The 17,798-nt window shown below is 49.4% G+C and overlaps 1 protein-coding gene across 18 annotated transcripts in view; it reads left to right on the plus strand.

Annotated features, from left to right (window-relative positions):
* Positions 1-17,798, plus strand: part of DNAH9 (dynein axonemal heavy chain 9) — a 330,145-nt gene that overhangs the window by 280,699 nt on the left and 31,648 nt on the right. For all 18 annotated transcript variants that reach the window (XR_014821870.1, XR_002337369.2, XR_014821872.1 and 15 more), the window contains 4 exons: positions 1,837-2,028; positions 3,177-3,368; positions 5,430-5,600; positions 15,723-15,905. Coding sequence is in view for 13 of the 18 variants with exons in the window: in XM_084986157.1 (XP_084842283.1) it covers positions 1,837-2,028; positions 3,177-3,368; positions 5,430-5,600; positions 15,723-15,905 (738 nt within the window). In the remaining 5 variants the exon portion in view is untranslated. The remainder of the gene's footprint in view (positions 1-1,836; positions 2,029-3,176; positions 3,369-5,429; positions 5,601-15,722; positions 15,906-17,798) is intronic.

The following is a 17,798-nucleotide window of genomic DNA, read 5'->3' on the forward strand; positions in this document are numbered from 1 at the left end:
TGGTGAAGGATGCAGCAGCAGGGGGGCCCTGGCCTTGTGCCCGGAGAGTCCCAGACCGGGGCCAGGGAAGGAGGCAGCTGCCGCTTCACTCCTTACAGCTCCTAGTAATCCGCATTATAGACGGAGCCTGGGCAGGGTTATTATCACCTGCAGCCACGCCTGGCTTCCTCGTCTCTGCCTCCGCATGAGCCCTGTCCTTGGGCTTGTGTCCCTGCAAGGCAACGTCCAGTCTTGGTTATCAAGCGTCCCAAATGATGCTGGCTTTTCCTGGTTCCGCTGTCCCTCAGTGGTTGGTGTTCGGGCCATTGATCCCTCTTCCGAAACTCATCCTGAGGACGGGGATAGGTTCTGAGGAGCTGCACTGTTCACGAGAGTTTTAACTGCTCCGCTCGGCACAGGCGCCTGGATCACACCCGCAACGAGCCACCCTCTTCCTTCGGAGCCGTGTTTTAATCATTTAAGGGACAGACTGCAGAACTGAGCTCTTCTTATCCCTGCTGCCCTGATGCTGTGCCGTTCAGGGGTGATTATTTCATTCTGACTTGCATTCGCCTGTGCCCCCGTCAGCCAGTTTCAGAGTGCGACGTCTTGCCTTCCTGCTCGAAGGCCTTTTTCAGCAGGTTTTTTCAGATGTGTCCGAGGAGGCAAAGGAAGCCCCTACAGGTCTGCAGAGAACCGCTCCGTCCAAAACACAGTTAGCAGGTTCTTACTTGCACGTGGTGGTCACTTTGTCCTCGCCGCCACCTCTGACCTTTCACATCAGTGCCTTCATGGCCAACATGATCCCCATCCAAGGTGCCATAGGGACCCCCCACAAATCCAGAAAGAGAGAGACTGTCACAGGTTCTCCATGGGAAAATCAGACCTACCAGAAGCTTCATCTCTCCTGTCTCCTCTGCTTCCCTCCCCCCGTGAGCCAAGTCCAAGGACCACTTCTTAGAAGAAATGCCAGGACTGAACCAGTCCAGTGTGTGCGAGCCTTGAAAGGGCCTCTCCTGAGCTCCAGCGGCAGCATCCTGCTCCTTGCTGAACAGAGAGGCTCCCATCCCGAGGAATTGTCTAGCGCCAAAGACTCCAGGGTTCTCGTCCTCACAGCCCTGCAAAATGCAGCTTCCTCGCCCACCATCCTCACCCCCCCCTTAAAATCTAAGCACAGCTCCATGGACTCCCTCTGGACTCCCTCATGCTTCTCGCCTCTTTCCCTCCCTCCCGTCTTTCATCCTCTCCTCCAGAGCCACGCCATTTCCCCACCTTATGCTCTGCAGCCGGGACCCCGTGGAGCTCTTGCTTCTGCAGCCACGTGCTGCTCACCCCTGCTCAGAAGGTGACAGAAGGTGAAGGGCACAGCATCCCTCAGTGCTTGTGGCTCCGATTCCCACCCTCCCCTGGCAGATGGGGGCACCAGCAGTAATTACACCTACTGAGGTTCCATGCTGGGCAGGAAGCACACGGCAGGAAGGAGCGAAATCAGGGCCGATGCTGCGGGAGCGCCGAGTGAGGTTAACATGACAAACACCGCACTTGCATGGCACACCACCCCGATTTCCATGAGCTACGCCTGGGAGCCTAGTGAGCACGTCCCTATGCGCCGTCTTTAACCGTAAACCAGACCCATCACGAGCTGAATCTAAGCCTTAGCTCTGATTCTAAACTAATGCCCGGCCTCTGCAAGGCCCCCTCAAACCCGGTTCCATGCCTGTCTGAGATGCAGTCCACAGCCCTGAGGTAGCTCAAACCCTCACCAGGACAAAGCAACCCCACCACCCGAAGCCACACCCCGCCTTCCCTGCATCATGGCAGCTCTGCCCTGACGCTGGAGGCAACACTTCCTTGCAGGACACCCTGGAGATGTGCTCCCGGGAGACGGAGTTTAAGAGCATCCTCTTTGCACTTTGTTACTTTCACGCTGTGGTGGCAGAACGACGAAAATTTGGGCCCCAAGGATGGAATCGCTCCTACCCCTTCAACACTGGGGACCTCACCATCTCTGTGAACGTGCTCTACAACTTCCTGGAGGCCAACGCCAAGGTAAGGGTTCCAGCCGGTGCGGGGCCGGCGGGGGAGGGCACCTCTGAGAAGGATGGTGCGGCTTCAGCAGGGGAGGGGGGTGCTTACAGGGCATGTCTGCAGCCTCCCTGAAGGACTGAGGAAGGGCGAGGTTAGTCGTGTCACCAACCCCAGGGCCAGCCTGAGGCCAGGCGTGAGTACCGTGGTGAGGGGGCCAAGACCGCTCAGGAAACCACAGCAGCGACTCACTCCTGCTGTGAGCCAGTCCCAGGGCGTCCCTCCCTGAGCCCCCACACCACGACCTGTACATGCCCAGCATCACAGGGGGTGGTGACTGGTGGGTGAGCCCCCACAACTCACCTAATACAAGCCAAGTGCCCAATTTCATTCGCCAAGAACACAGATCTTCTCGGGGTGCATACAGCTCCTCACGTAAGCATCGTCTTGCCAAAGTTAAAGAAGCTAAATGCTTGCTGCACCCCACCTCCATTATTCTCTGTCTGATGTTTCCATTTCAAAGAAAACTTACACTAACGATCCACACTCCCCATTTAAGAGAATGTTTATACCACTAGGCTCTTTTGGTTCATGAACCAAACACAGGTCTGCAAGGCCACTTCCTCTTCCTTTTGGGGAAAATGAATCTGGGCCAGAAGCCATGCCCCTGCCTTGAGCTCAGGGTCCTGGAAAGCCCACCACACGACACACCTGCTGCGTGGCCACAAGGCTTCCTCCAAGCGGCCTCCCTCCCTCGCTCTAAGGCCCGTGAACGTGCATGCATACTTCATTCACTCTGAACTTTCAGGGAGACAATTAATACGCTCATTAATGGCAGGATATCAGAAAAGGACCCATGTCCTCCCTTCCCTCCATGTGACATGGGCGGGCTCAGAGGGCCTGCAGGTAGAGCTTGACCTTACTGCCACAGTCAACGACCACCGAAGAGGGCAGGCCTGTGCGCAAGAGCCTTGGCGCTGTACCAAATTCCCGCTCTTGCCTGTAACTCCTCAAGCATTTAATGAGCCCCCACACGGTCGACCCTGCTGGGCTTCAGGTACGCAAATGACAGTGCCCCCAATCTCGAGAACCACCCCATCTGCGGCTTACGCTCTGCCCACCATCGGGCCAGCCGGAGGCCATGCGGCTCTTCCCTTCCTTCCGTCTCTCAGGTCCCCTACGATGACTTGCGCTACCTCTTTGGCGAGATCATGTATGGAGGTCACATCACCGATGACTGGGACAGGAGACTCTGCAGAACCTACCTGGAGGAGTTCATTAAACCAGAAATGCTGGCCGGAGAGCTGTCCCTGGCCCCGGGCTTCCCACTCCCAGGCAACATGGACTACCGTGGTTACCACCAGGTAGGGCTCCGCCTATGCTCTCGGGACCCAGGACCCAGCTCCTTCCACGCTGCCCGCAGGACTGGGGCTGCTCGTGCAGGGCAGGGAGGCCGGCCTAGGGAGCCTGCGCACGTCCAGCATGGCTCCCAGCCTGTTCAGTTGGAGAGTTCTAGGATTTCTAGCCCCAAATTCATGGTAAAATTGAACTTCGAGAGATCTTTTTCTTCTCCATGGTTGGTTCGATAATTCTGTCTGTTGCTCGTTTTACATCTGGGGCATTTATTTGATTGTTTTTGTTCAGGATATTGACAGAATCACTAGGAAGAAAATTCCAGGCAAGAACTTAGCCAATTCTGGGTAAAGTTTGTGTTAGTGATTCTAAGCGTCTTCAGAGGCGCATGGCCTCGTGGGTGCACCCCTCACCCTCCTAGTCTCTGCCGGGTGCTATGAACATAGACACGTGGACTCACGCCAAGAAAACTTTCTCACGGAGCCTTTTCATTCTGTCACTTTGGGTTTTCATTTCACCATCCCTTCAGCTCTTTCTAAGGTGTGCCTCTTTGCCTATTTAGCCTGCCATGAAAATGTGTTCAAAGGCAACTAAAAAAAAAAACAAGACGTCTTTAACAGTGCTTGACTTTTGAACACGCCTAAAAGAACTCTTGAACGCCAGACTTAAGGAAGTCCGGTCGTAGGAACGTTAACTACAAGCTTTAAACATTTTTTTAATTCCTAAAATTTAAGAAGGTAAGTTGTAAAAGTTGTTTGATCCAGAAAATCTGGGCCTGTGAGAAGAAATTAAAAACAATAAGCCTCTTGAGTCTGAAAGAGAATGGATGTGTGCACATGTATAACTGAATCACTTTGTTGTACCGCAGAAATTATCACATTGTAAATCAACTGTACTTCAATTAAACTGAAAAAAGAAAAGGAAAGAAAAAGAAAAAAGAAACAAACCAAAACCCAATAAGATTCTTGAAAGTAAACAAAATAATTTTTTTAAATAAACGCTCTGAAAGCCTTAGCCAAGAGAATTGGGCAAGAGCGTCCCCTACTGTCTGTGGAGCAATTTACCAGGAGGCTGGAGTCAACAATTTGACAGGAAGCTGGATGGATGACAGGACCCTGGTTTGCACACTTTGCAATCACGCGGGGAGACTTCCCTCTTCTTCAAGCCTCTCTTGAATCTCTCCGTTAATAGGGCACCTTCCAGGAGTCCAGGAGTGTGCTGGGCGTTGGAAGAAATGCAAAAATAGGCAAATTTGCATTCAGGAAACGAGCTAAATAATCTTTTACTTAGAAGTTACTAACGCCAAGAAATCGTCCCAGCCAGCGTGGGAGCTAAACTTGAGGGATATTTTCTCACGATAATAAAGGGAAGCGGCGCGGAGGGACTCGGCGCCCGGTCCGCCAAGGAAGTGGGCCTGAGGGGCCGGGGAGGACGTCTCAGGGGCGGCGGAACCTGGCCCACCCAACTGACCACAGACGTGTTGTTTGTGTGACACCCTGTTGTCAGCTCTTTTAATTCGAATGCTTTCTGCCGGACACAGGAACTCGGGCAGCAAAGCTCGCCTCGAGCTCCCGCAGGATTGCGACGTTTATTCCGCGGAGCGGGCCCGGTCTGCGTGTGGCTTTCTCCCTGACTTGGATAAACAGAGGGGAGCGAAGAGGACTTTAACGGGGGCACCAGGCAGGGGCAGCGTGCGGAAGGACTCTGAGAAGCCCCTCGGCGGGGAGGCCAGGGCAGCCGGCGCGGTGGGAGGAGCGGAGATCGGGGGTGAATCTGCCGCCGCTGCCCGCCGCCCGCTGCCCGCTGCCCGCTGCCCGCCGCCCGCCGCCCTAAGGAGAAGGGGCTCAGGCCTGCGGCGGTTCTGGAGAAGCGGCCGCGCCTCCGCAGCCGGCCGCTGACGGGCGCACACCGCGCGGACGGGGGTCTCGGGGGCGGCCTCTCCCTGGAGGCCCAAAGAGGCCCTGGCGCCTGGGGCCTGCTCTGGCCGCTGACGGCCCGGCAGGGGACGAGTCCGGTGGGCGATGGGACGCCGGTCCGGTTGGTTTTCAAGGGAGCTCGCCCTTGACTTTCAGTACATTGACGCCCAGCTGCCCCCCGAGTCGCCCCATCTCTACGGGCTCCACCCGAACGCGGAGATCGGCTTCCTGACCCAGACCTCGGAGAAGCTCTTCCGCACGGTGCTGGAGCTGCAGCCCCGGGACAGCCAGGCCGGCGAGGGAGCGGGGGCCGCACGGGAAGAAAAGGTACGTGGAGGGGAGCCTGGACCGCCCAGGGCGCCCGCGCTCTCGGCGGCCGCGGGGGTGCACAGCGCAGGCCGCAGGCGCGCCTTCCCCGGCTCCGGCTCCGGCTCGGGGCTCCCCTTCACCTCCCAGAGCCCCGCCGCAATCACGTGACCGCGCGGGCCCTCGGGGGCCCCTGGGAGAACCAAACGCGGGGTGTGGCAGTGCTTCGCTCCTACAGCCAAAGACAGGTTTCATTCCATCTGCCAGAGGGCAGAAAGGCAGGACTGAACAATCGTGGTTTGGGAACCTGAAACTGAACTCAGTATTCCTTGGCAAACCAGGTAATGATGGGTGGGGAGCTGTGCCCAAACACCCCGCCCTCATTCCACCACTGGGCGCTGGTGTGTGTGAACTCATTCCTCTTTCAGACGAAAATGCAGGCTCTCTGTGAATGGCGTTTGGTCCCAGAGTCTCCTACCACAGCTGAATGCTGCTGAGGACAGGATTCGCCAGACTTCAGGAGCGTGGAGGGGAATTGGGTAGAGGCAGAGGAGGGCGGGTCTGGGTTTAGGATGCCCAGCAGCAGTCTGGGGGCTCTGTTCCTGGTGAGGGCACAGCAGAGGGCAGAAAAGAAACCGACTCAAAGTGAAACTTCTCTGGGAAGCTTTCCTAAGGCAGTTCGCCTTCCAGCAGACTCACCCTTCCTCCTTCACCCCTCCTCCCTCCGCAATACTGCCCAGCTTCCTTTAATTAGAGACTCCCTGTTACAAGGAAACATACGGGGAAGATTGTGTGGCTGACTTCACTTAGCATGATAATTTCTAGGTCCATCCATGTTGCTAAAAATGCTGGTATTTCATTCATTTTAATGGCTGAGTAATATTCCATTGTGTATATGCACCACATCTTCTTGATCCAGTCCTCTGTCGATGGACATTTAGGTTGTTCCCACATCTTGGCTATTGAAAATAGTGCTGCAGTGAACACAGGAATACATGTGTCTTTTCAAGTCATGGTTTTCTCTGGATAGAAGCCCAGGAGTGGGATTGCTGGATCAAATGTAGTTCTATGTTTAGTTTTCTGAGGAATCTCCATACTGTTTTCCACAGTGGTTGCACCAATTTACAATCCCACCAATAGTGTACTAGGGTTCCTTTTTCTCCACACCCTCTCCAGCACTTACTGTTTGTAGACTTTTTTTTTTTTTGCCTTTTTTTTTTGCCTTTTTTTTTTTTTTTTTTTGCCGCACCCATGTCATATGGAGGTTCCCAGGCTAGGGGTCTAATCAGAGCTGTAGCCGCCGGCCTACACCAGAGCCACAGCAACACAGGATCCAAGCCGTGTCTCCGACCTACACCACAGCTCACGGCTACACTGGATCCTTAACCCACTGAGCAAGGCCAGGGATGGAACCCGCAACCTCATGGTTCCTCGTCGGATTTATCAACCACTGCGCCATGACGGGAACTCCTGTTTGTAGATTTTTTGATGGCCATTCTGGCTGGTGTAAGGTGGTACCCCAGAGTGGTTTTGATTGGCATCTCTCTAATAATGAGTGAAGTTGAGCATCTTTTCATGTGTTTTTTTGGCCATCTGTATATCTTCTTTGGAGAATTGCCTGTTTAGATCTTCTGCCCATTTTTGTTTGTTTTTTTTTTTGGTTTTGAGCTGCAGAAGGTGTTTATAAATTTTGGAGATTAATCCCTTGTCAGTCGATTCATTTGCAAAGTTTTTCTCCCTTTCTGTGGGTTGTCTTTTCATGTTGTTTAGGGTTTCCTTTGCTGTGCAGAAACTTTTAAGTTTGATTAGGTCCGTTTCTTTATTTATGTTTTTATTGTCAATACTTGAAGAGATGGATCTGAGAAGATGTTGCTGTCATTTATGTCAGAGAGTGTTTGGCCAATGTTTTCCTCTAAGAGTTTTATAGTGTCCGGTCTTCTATCTAGGTCTTTAATCCATTTGGAGTTGATTTTTGTGTATGGTGTTAGGGAGTGTTCTAATTTCCTTCTTTTCCATGTGGCTGTCCAGTTTTCCCAGCACCACTTATTGAACAATCTGTCTTTTCTCCATTGTATATTCTTGCCTCCTTTGTCATAGATTAGTTGGCTGTAGGTTCGTGGGTTGAACTCTGGGCTTTCTATCCTGTTCCACTGATCTATAGTTCTGTCTTTGTGCCAGTACCATATGGTTTTGATGATTGTTGCTTTGTAGTATAGCCTGAAGTCCAGGAGCCTGATTCCTCCAGCTCCATTTGTGTTTTTCAGGATGCCTTTGGCTATTATGGGTCTTTTGTGCTTCCAAACAAACTTTAAAATATTTTGTTCAAGTTCTGTGAAAAATGTCCTTGGTCATTTGATAGGGATTGCACTGAATCTGTAGATTGCCTTAGGTAGTATAGTCATTGTGATCATATTGACTCTTCCAGTCCACGAGCATGGGATGTCTTTCCATCTATTTGTGTCATCTTTGATTTCTTTCATCAATGTCTTATAATTTTCAGAGTACAGGTCTTTTGTCTCTTTAGGAAGGTTTACTCCTAGGTATTTTATCCTTTTGGATGCAATGGTAAACGGGATTGCTTCCCTAATTTCTCTTTCTGCTCTCTCATTGTTAGTGTATAGAAATGCCATCAATTTCTGTGTATTAGTTTTGTATCCTGCGACTTTGCCAAATTCACGGATGAGCTCTAACAGTTTTCTGGTAGAGTCTTTAGGATTCTCTAGGTATAGTATCATGTCATCTGCAAATAGGGATAGTTTTACTTCTTCCTTTCCAATTTGGATTCCTTTTATTTCTTTTACTTCTCCGATTGCTGTGGCTAGGACTTCCAAAACTATGTTGAAGAATAGTGGTGAGAGTGGACATTATTGTCTTGTTCCTGATCTCAGCAGGAATTCTTTCAGCTTTTCACCATTGAGAATGATGTTCGCTGTGGGTTTGTCATATACAGCCTTTATCATGTTGAGGTAGGTTCCCTCTATGCCCACTTTCTGAAGGGTTTTTATCAGAAATGGGTGTTAGGAGTTCCCGTCGTGGCGCAGTGGTTAACGAATCCGACTAGGAACCATGAGGTTGCGGGTTCGGTCCCTGCTCTTGCTCAGTGGGTTAGGGATCCGGCTTTGCCGTGAGCTGTGGTGTAGGTTGCAGACGCGGCTCAGACCCCGCGTTACTGTGGCTCTGGCGTAGGCCGGTGGCTACAGCTCTGATTCAACCCCTAGCCTGGGAATCTCCATATGCTGCGGGAGCGGCCCAAGAAATAGCAACAACAACAAAAGACAAAAGACAAAAAAAAAAAAAAAAAAAGAAATGGGTGTTGGAGTTTGTCAAAGGCTTTTTCCACATCTATCAAGAGGATCATAAGGTTTTGATTCTTCAGTTTGTTCATGTGGTGTATCACACTGATGGATTTGCGGATATTGAAGAACCCTTGCATCCCTGGGACAAATCCCACTTGATCATGATGTACAATCCTTTTAATGTGTCGTTGGATGCGGTTTGCTAGTGTTTTTGTTGAGGATTTTAGCATCAATGTTCATCAGTGAACTTGGCCGGTAGTTTTCTTTTTTTTGTGGTATCTTTGTCTGGTTTTGGTATCAGGGTGATGGTGGCCTCATAGAATGCATTTGGAAGTATCCCTTCCTCTGCAATTTTTTGGAATAGTTTCAGAAGGAGAGGTGTCAGCTCTTCTCTAAATGTTTGATAGAATTTGCCTGTGAAGCCATCTGGTCCTGGACTTTTGTTTGCTGGAAGTTTTTTCATCACAGTTTCAATTTCAGTTCTTGTGATGGGTCCATTCATCTTTTCTATTTCCTCTTGGTTTAGTCTTGGAAGATTGTACTTTTCTAAGAATTTGTCCATTTCTTCTAGGTTTTCTGCTGTATTGGCATATAGTTGCATATGGTAGTCTCTTATGATCCTTTGTATTTCTGTGATGTCCATTGTTACTTCTCCTTTTTCATTTCCAATTTTATTGATTTGAGTCCTCTCTTTTTTTCTTGATAAGTCTGGCTATGGGTTTATCAATTTTGTTGATTTTTTCAAAGAACCAGCTTTTCATTTCGTTGATCTTTTCTATGGTTTTCTTGTTTCTAGTTCATTGATTTCTGCTCTGATCTTTATGATTTCTTTCCTTTTACTAACTTTAGGTCTTGTCTGCTCTTCTCTCTCGAGCTGCTTTAGATGTAAAGTTAGCTTGTTTATTTGAGCTTTTTCTTGTCTCCTGAGGTGGGCTTGTATTGCTATAAACTTTCCCCTTAGAACGGCTTTTGCTGCATCTCATAGGTTTTGGAGTGTCTTATCTTTGTTGTCATTTGCTTCTAGGTATTTTTTAATTTCCTCTTCAATTTCTTCAATGATCCATTGGTTGATTATAGCATGTTGTTTAGTCTCCACGTGTTTGTGTTTTTTGCAGTTTTTTTCTTGCTGTTGATTTCCAGCCATATAGCGTTGTGTTTGGAAAAGATGATGGATATGATTTCAATTTTCTTAAAGTTACCGAGGTTGGACTTGTAGCCCAGGATGTGATCAATCTTAGAGAATGTTCCATGTGCACTTGAGAAGTATGTGAAGTATGTGTTGCTTTTGGATGGAATGTCCTATAAATATGTGTTAAGTCCATCTGGTTTAATGCATCATTCAGGGCCTGTGTTTCCTTATTGATTTTCTGTCTGGATGATCTGTCCATTGCTGTAATTGTGTTAAAGTCCCCCACCATTATTGTGTTATTGTCGATTTGTCCTTTTAAGGTCGTTAGCAGTTGCCTTATATATTGTGATGAACCTATGTTGGGTGTGTAGATATTTAAAATTGTTCTATCTTCTTCTTGGGTTGATCCTTTGATCATTATGTAGTGACCTTCTTTGTCCCTTAAGATATTCTTCATTTTAAAGTCTATTTTGTCTGATATGAGTATTGCTACTCCAGCTTTCTTTTGATCCCCATTTGCATGAAATATTTTCTTCCATCCTCTCACTTTCAATTTGTATGTGTCCCTAGAAGTGAAGTGGGTCTCTTGAAGACAGCATATATATGGATCTTGTTTTTGTATCCATTCAGCCAGTCTATGTCTTTTGGTTGGGATGTGTAGTCCATCAACATTTAAGGTAATTATTGATATGTATGTTCTTATTGCCATTTTATTAATTGCTTTGGATTTGGTTTTGTTGCTCTTTTTTCTTCTCTTCTTTTCTTGTTCTCTCCTCTTCTGGTTTGATGACTATCTTTACTGTGTTGTATTTGAGTTGATTTTTCTTTGTGTATCAATTGTAGATTTTTGGTTTGCGGTTATTCTGAAGTTTTGATATGAGTCTATATGTATATAAGATTGTTTTAAGCTGTTGTTCTCTTAACTGCAAGTTCATCTCCAGTGTCCTGCATTTGTACCCACCCTCTTCTCATGATTTCTGATTTTGGTGGCATAATTGTGCATGGATGATTTCGTATCTTTATATACCTTTACTGGTGAGCCTTGTCGTTTGTGGAATTTTTGTTTCCTGTTGCTGTGTTTTCTTTTCTGCCTAGAGAAGATCCTTTAGTATTTGTTGTAAGGCTGGTTTACTGTTGCTGATTTCTCTCAACTTTTGCTAATCTGTGAGGGTTTTGATTTCTCCTTCAAATCTGAATGAGAGCCTTGCTGGGTAGAGTAATCTTGGTTGGAGGTTTTTTCCTTTCATCACGTTAAGTATATCATGCCACTCCCTTCTGGCCTGCAGAGTTTCTGCTGAAAAATCTGCTGATAACCTTATTGGGGTTCCCTTGTATGTTACTTGTTACTTTTCCCTAGCTGCTTTCAAGATTTTCTCTGTCTTTAATTTTAATATGTGTCTTGGTGTATTCCTCCTTGGGTTTATTTTATATGGTACTCGTTGTGCTTCCTGGATTTGAGTGAGTGGTTCCTTTCTCATGTGAGGGAAATTTTCGGCTATTATCTCTTGGAATAGTTTTTCTGTCCCCTTCTCTCTCTCTTCTCCTTCTGGCACCCCTATGATGTGGATGTTAGTGCATTTAACATTGTCCCAGAGTTCTCTGAGACTCTCTTCATTTCTTTTCAGTCTTTTTTCTCTTTTCTGTTCCACATCCATGATTTCCGATAATCTGTCCTCCACCTTGCTTATTCATTCTTCTGCCTCCTGTGTGTTCTGCTGTCAGCTGCTTCTAGTGAATTTTCTATTTCAGTTATTGTATTTTGCACCTCTTCTTGTTTAAGTTTTATATCTTGTATCTCTTTGCTCAGTGTTTCCTGTAAGTTATCCATCTTTGCCTCCAGTTTACTTCCAATGTCTTGCATCATCTTAGCATCAACAATCTAAAGTCTTTTTCCTGGAGGCTGAGAATCTCCTCCTCGCTTTGCTGATTTTCTGGGGTTTTTCCTTTTTCCCCCATCTGAGTTATAGTTCTCTGTCTTTTCATTTGTATAGGTTTTTGGTGTGGTGACCTTTTTACAGATAATAGGGTTGTAGCCTCTCTTACTTCTGATGTCTGCCCCCCTTGTGGCTGAAGTCAGTATGGGGGGCTTGCTGTAGGCTTCCTGCTGGGAGGGGCTGATGCCTGCCCACTGGTAGGAGGAGCCAACTCTAATCCCTCTGGTGGGTGGGGCTTAGTCTCTGGATGGGATTGGAGGCAGCTGTGTGCCTGAGGGGGTCTTTAGGTAGCCTGTTTACTGAGGGCGGAGCTGTGATCCCACCTGGATTCTTGTTGGCCCTGGGGCTTCTCAGCCCTGCCTGGCGGGTGGGGCCAGATTTTCCCAAAATGGCCCCCTCCAGAGACAGGCATGGCTGCTGAATATTCCTGAGAGCTTTGCCTTCAATGTCCTTCCCTCACAACAAGCCACGTTCACCCCTGTTTTCTCAGGATGTCCTCCAAGAACTGCAGTCAGGTTTGACCCAGATTCCTATGGAGACTTTGCTTTGCCCTGGGATCCAGTGCATGTGACAGTCTGTGTGCGCCTTTTAAGAATGGGGTCTCCATTTCCCCCAGTACCGTGGAGCTCCTGCGCACAGGCCCCACTGGCCTTCAATGCCAGATGCTCCAGGGCTCTTCCTCCCCGTGCCAGATCCCCACACGTGAGGGTCTGATGTGGGGCTCAGAACTCTCACTCCTGTGGGTGAGTCTCTGTGAACCAGTTAGTTTCCAGCCTGTGGGGCCTCCCACCCGGGAGGTATGGGGTTGTCTGTGTCACGCAGTCACCCCTCCTACCTCTTGATGTGTCCTCCTCTTTGTCTTCTGGAGTAGGGTGTCTTTTTTAAGGTTTCTGGTCCATTTGTTTGAAGATTGCTCAGCCTTTAGTTGTGAATTTTGTTGTTTTTAGGAGAGAAGTTGAGCTCCAGTCCTTCTATTCCTCCATCTTAATCCCATCCCCACCTAGTGGTAAAATATTTTAAATGCAGTGATATCCAGTGGTGAGGGCATAAGAAAAGAGGCACTCTCAGAGCTCCTGCTGTGGCACGGTGAGTTAAGAATCTGACTGCAGTGCCTGGGTTGCCACAGAGGTGTGAGTTTGATCCCCGACCCACCCCAGTGGGTTAGAAGACCCGGCAGCTTGCATTGTAGGTTGCAGCTGCTGTTTGGGTTCAGTCCCTGGCCCTGGGAACTTCAACATGCTGCAGGTATGGCCATATAAAGAAAAATAAAATAGGCACTCTCATCTCTGCTGGTAGAGGTTTAAGCTATAGAACAATTTGACAGTAGCTACTAAAGTTTAAAATTTTTAGTTCATATATTTTATTCATAGTTCTATTCCTAGAATTTAGCCAGTGGAAACATTCATAAGGGCACAGATTTTATGATATGTGTCTTTATAGCAGGATGGTTTATAGTAGTAGAAACGATAAACAGACCAAATATCCATCAATAGGGGAATGGCTCGATAAATTGGGATGTGCCAAAACAGTGAAATAACATATACTGCTAAAAACGCAAACAAGGTAAATCCATATGTACTAATAAGATTTAATACTAGGTGAAAAAAGCAAGCTGATTCCATTAGTGATACAAAGAAAGAGAGGGGATGGGGCAGGAGTGGGGAGGGGATGAAGGGAAGAAGCAAGACAGGAAAGAAGATACGGCAGACCTGATCAGTAGGAAGTGGATGGGTGCATGGATGGTGCATGGATGGTGGATGGATGGATAGGGCTTTATGCATTGAAGGTCACTTCCAGAAATTATAAACCAAATAATTAATAGTGGGTTTTCCTCCCTTTGAGGGAAGAAGCAGAACTGTGGGAGAATTTTGCTTCTAATATCAAAAGACTGTAATATTTAGATTTTTATGATAAGCATTTGTTATTTCTCCAAAAAGAAAAAAGCAGAGGTGTTTGCTTGTGGGAATAAAGTAGACCACATCCCTTGGAAGCCACGACTCCCCTCTAAAGGGTTCTCTTTATGTCTGTGGATCTGCTCCCTCCCTAATAGCCCTCTGCATCCTCAGGCAGGGTCTCCAAACCCTCCATGGCCTGATCAATGACAGAAGAGAACACTGTTTCCTCATGTTCAGTGTATTTAGGAACAGTAACCCCAGACTATCTTTCATCTCTTTGTGAATAATATCTAAATGCAGCCCACTGATATAGGACTGATCTTTAAATTCAGCTCAAAGATAGAAAGATGACATACTTTTAGCCGTTTGTCTTCTGCCGCAGCAGAAGCTTCCAGGTACCATTAAAATTCCATTCCAGCTTTTGCTATGACAGCACCAAGACCCATTTATGACACAGTAATGAGTTTTTACTTTCTTTTTTCTAACATCAGCTCTTTTCCCAGAGAATGTATTGTATGTTAGCAATACAAGGCAAAATGAATATTAATAACCCTGTGCATGTATAGCATTCTTTATAGCTTTCAGACACTGTCACTTTTCTCACCTCCCCATTTGATCTTCTCGCCAGCAGCCCTGGGGGTTGGAGGGAGGGGCAGTAGAGAATAATGCGCTGGGAAATTTTTACAGATGAGAAAACTGAGGCCTAAATGTCTGGCTTAAATTCACATGCATGTTAAGAGCTGCATTAACTCAGTCAGGGTTCTTTAGTTGCAAGCAACAGAGACCAATTATTTAGCTGAAATAGGCAAGATAGGGCTTATTGTATCAAAGAAATCCACCTAAGAAAGGATAGAAACCACAGTGGCCTGGGGTCCCAGGGAGAACGAAGAATGGCCCGTGCTTTGCCCTTCCAGCCACTTTCGGTGCCTGAATCCCAGGCTTGAGATTCCATGTTCACACTCCTGGGAAAGATCATCTGATTGGCCTGCTTGGGTCCTGGGAGGCCTGGCTGGGCCTGGTGACCACACCCCAAGGGGAAGAGGTCGCCTCACCAAAGGGTCAGGGAACTGTTTTTAGAAGTGGGACCAGATAAACGGTCCACCGCAGGACTCCACCAGCTCTGCCGCCTCCAGGAAGGGCTGGCACTGGCGCCCTGGCTCCCGCCCCCGGCCTCCAGCCCTCCCTGCCAGCTCCGTAGTCTGTTAAGTCCGCACCTGCTCATTTGTCTTTCTCAGCTGACAGACCTCCTGGGCTTACTTGTTTACTTCAGAATGGCAGACCCAGCCTCCCAGTGCTTGCCCCCCAGGAGCCCACCGTCTCGGTCCCTCCTTCTAATTTTCCGGGAGAGAGACCCTGTCGTTCTAGCTCCCCTGGCCTAATTCGCTGACAGTCGGTAAGGTAAAAGGATGCGTGGGGTGGGAGGGAGGTTGCTATGATGGATGGGGATGCTTCTTCCAGGACCCGAGGATAGGAACCTCCGTGCAGCCTCCTGGACGCTCAGAGTGGAGTATTGCTCTATGTCTCCATCCCTGGCACTCCTCACCGCAACGCCACGGGGCCCAAGTGACCACGCAGTCCATGCCACGCCTTTCTCGATTGATGCCCACAGCTAATGGGGTCAATCTCTGGGTTTCTCAATTCTCAGCTTTTGGAAGGGCGTCTGTTTTCCTCTTTTCAAGCTGGTTGAACAAGTCACAGGGAGCTGGCCAAGCTGTAGGGAGGCCAGGCCGTGGTGGGTCCTCCGCCCCTGACCCAGCTGACCTAAGCAAGCAAGCGTGTGTCCAGGGCATAGCCGACTGGCCTCTTTGCTGCCACATCGCAGGCGACTGGAGTCCTTCTCCAGAAGCTGAGCCCCTTCTTACCTCTCTCTGTTTCCTGTTGTGGGGCAGGTCAAGGCCGTCCTGGAGGAGATACTGGAGCGGGTGACAGACGAGTTTAACATCCCGGAGCTGGCAGCCAGAGCGCAGGAGCGCACCCCCTACGTGGTCGTGGTCCTCCAGGAGTGCGAGCGGATGAACGTCCTCCTCAGAGAGCTCCAGGGCTCCCTGAGAGAGCTGGACCTCGGACTAAAGGTGGGTGAGGCCGGCGGGGCCAGGGGCACCAAGGCAGCTGGAGAGCAGGGGTCCTTCAGCGACCTCACTGCCCAAGAAGGTGTCACCCCCAGAACCCAGAGTCCAGCCGGGCTGCAGGGAGGGTGAGACCCAGGCTCCGAAGCCCGAAGCTGTGGAGGTAGAACAAGCTGTGGCTGGCGAGCTCCCCAGGAGACCACACCTGAGTGGAAGAGCCGTCCTGACGCCCCGCGCCTCCCGCTGACATGGGTGACGTTGCTTTCCCCGGAGGTGGTGATGTGGGCTGCTGCGTAAAAGCACAGTTCCGGGCAGCCCCAGACCTCCTCCCGGCTGTTCACCCCGTCCTCGCCATGTGGCCTGAGGGGGCTTAAGTCTCACCCTGTCTCAGATCTTCCCCTGTAAGACTGGCACGGTGGTCTTACTTCACAGGGCTCTGGGGGCATTAGAACAATGGCAAGTACCCAGAAGTGCAAGCCAACGGCACTATTAGCAGAGGAGAGAACTGGGGTCTCTTACAACTCGTGGTTATCTGCAAGACCCAGACACCGCCCAAGCTCCAACCTCTCTCCTGAACAATGAAAGAGTCGATTCTTTTTTTTGTTTGTTTTTTGTTTTTTGTCTTTTTGCCTTTTCTAGGGCCACTCCCGAGGCATATGGAGGTTCCCAGGCTAGGGGTGGAATCGGAGCTGCAGCCACCAGCCTACGCCAGAGCAACGTGGGATCCGAGCTGTGTCTGCAACCTACACCACCGCTCACGGCAACGTCGGATCCTTAACCCACTGAGCAAGGCCAGGGATGGAACCCGCAACCTCTTGGTTCCTAGTCGGATTTGTTAACCACTGTGCCACCAAGGGAACTCCAAGAATCGCTTCTTTTTACCACCGATTATGGGACCACGCCTGCTTTATTCACCATCACGTGTCCAGCGCAAGGCGCAACCATTCACCTGGAGGACAGCTAAGTGGAAGGTCCTGCTGCCTTTCAGGAGCTGAGGAAGGTAGCTGTTGTCTGTTGACACCAGCACATTTATTCAAAGAGTGGTAACCTTAGACAGAGAGAAAGTGAGAAACCAGTTTTGTAGCCGGCAGTGAAAGTTCGGCTCATTCCTGGATGCCCAGGGCCCCCAGGTCTGGCTCTTGGAGTTAAATGACCACGGCTGTTGGCACAGAGGACACACAGCAGGGAGCATCTTCATGTGTAGCCACATGGAAACTATGAAATAGACTGAGAAACCTGGGTGAGGCTTTTTTTTTTAATCTGTAATTTCCCTTCGGCCACACTGTGAACAGACGGAAATAAGGAGAAAGGAGAGACGGGAGGGGATGTCGCCGATGACGGTGCTGGGGGATGTTTCCAGGGGACACAGCAGCTGGTGCTCAGCGGAAACGCAGTTCCTTAGAATAGTCGCAGGTGTGGCTCAGACCCTCACCTGTCGTTTAACGTGGCCCGTCCCTGGGTTCACAGGTGCATCTTAGTAATTATCTTGAGTTGGTTTGTTGCAGTCTTAGGGATGGAATCCATGCCGCTTGGTGTCGTCTGTTTACAGCTTCCACGGCCAATTCATTCACTCATTTTTCTTCCGAGCGCCTTGGCTGCACTTTGGTGTCATGAACCCCAGAGCCTGCCTGGGCGACGATGAGGGGTGGGAGGGAGTGGGTCCTTCCTTCCTGTCCAGCTGGCGCAGTGCTGATGGATGAGCCCTGCGGGCCAGCTGGGGCCTCCACACGGGAGCATCCAGGGAGACCCGCCTGCCTCTCCAGATGGTGGGAGAACGAGCTCACACACAGGTCTCAGGGCCAGGCAGCACTGATTAAGTGCCACACAAAGAAAGGGAGGAGAAAGGGAGAAAAGGTTTTTGGGATCAGGGCCGGCCCCGGAGGAGAGATGGCATCTGAG

The sequence above is a fragment of the Sus scrofa genome, chromosome 12 (genome assembly GCF_054392235.1).
Source record: "Sus scrofa isolate SSC_HxYL_T2T_F1_AM1 chromosome 12, Sscrofa_HxYL_maternal_Yorkshire_Landrace_v2.0, whole genome shotgun sequence".
In the NCBI taxonomy this organism is placed as follows: Eukaryota; Metazoa; Chordata; class Mammalia; order Artiodactyla; family Suidae; genus Sus; species Sus scrofa.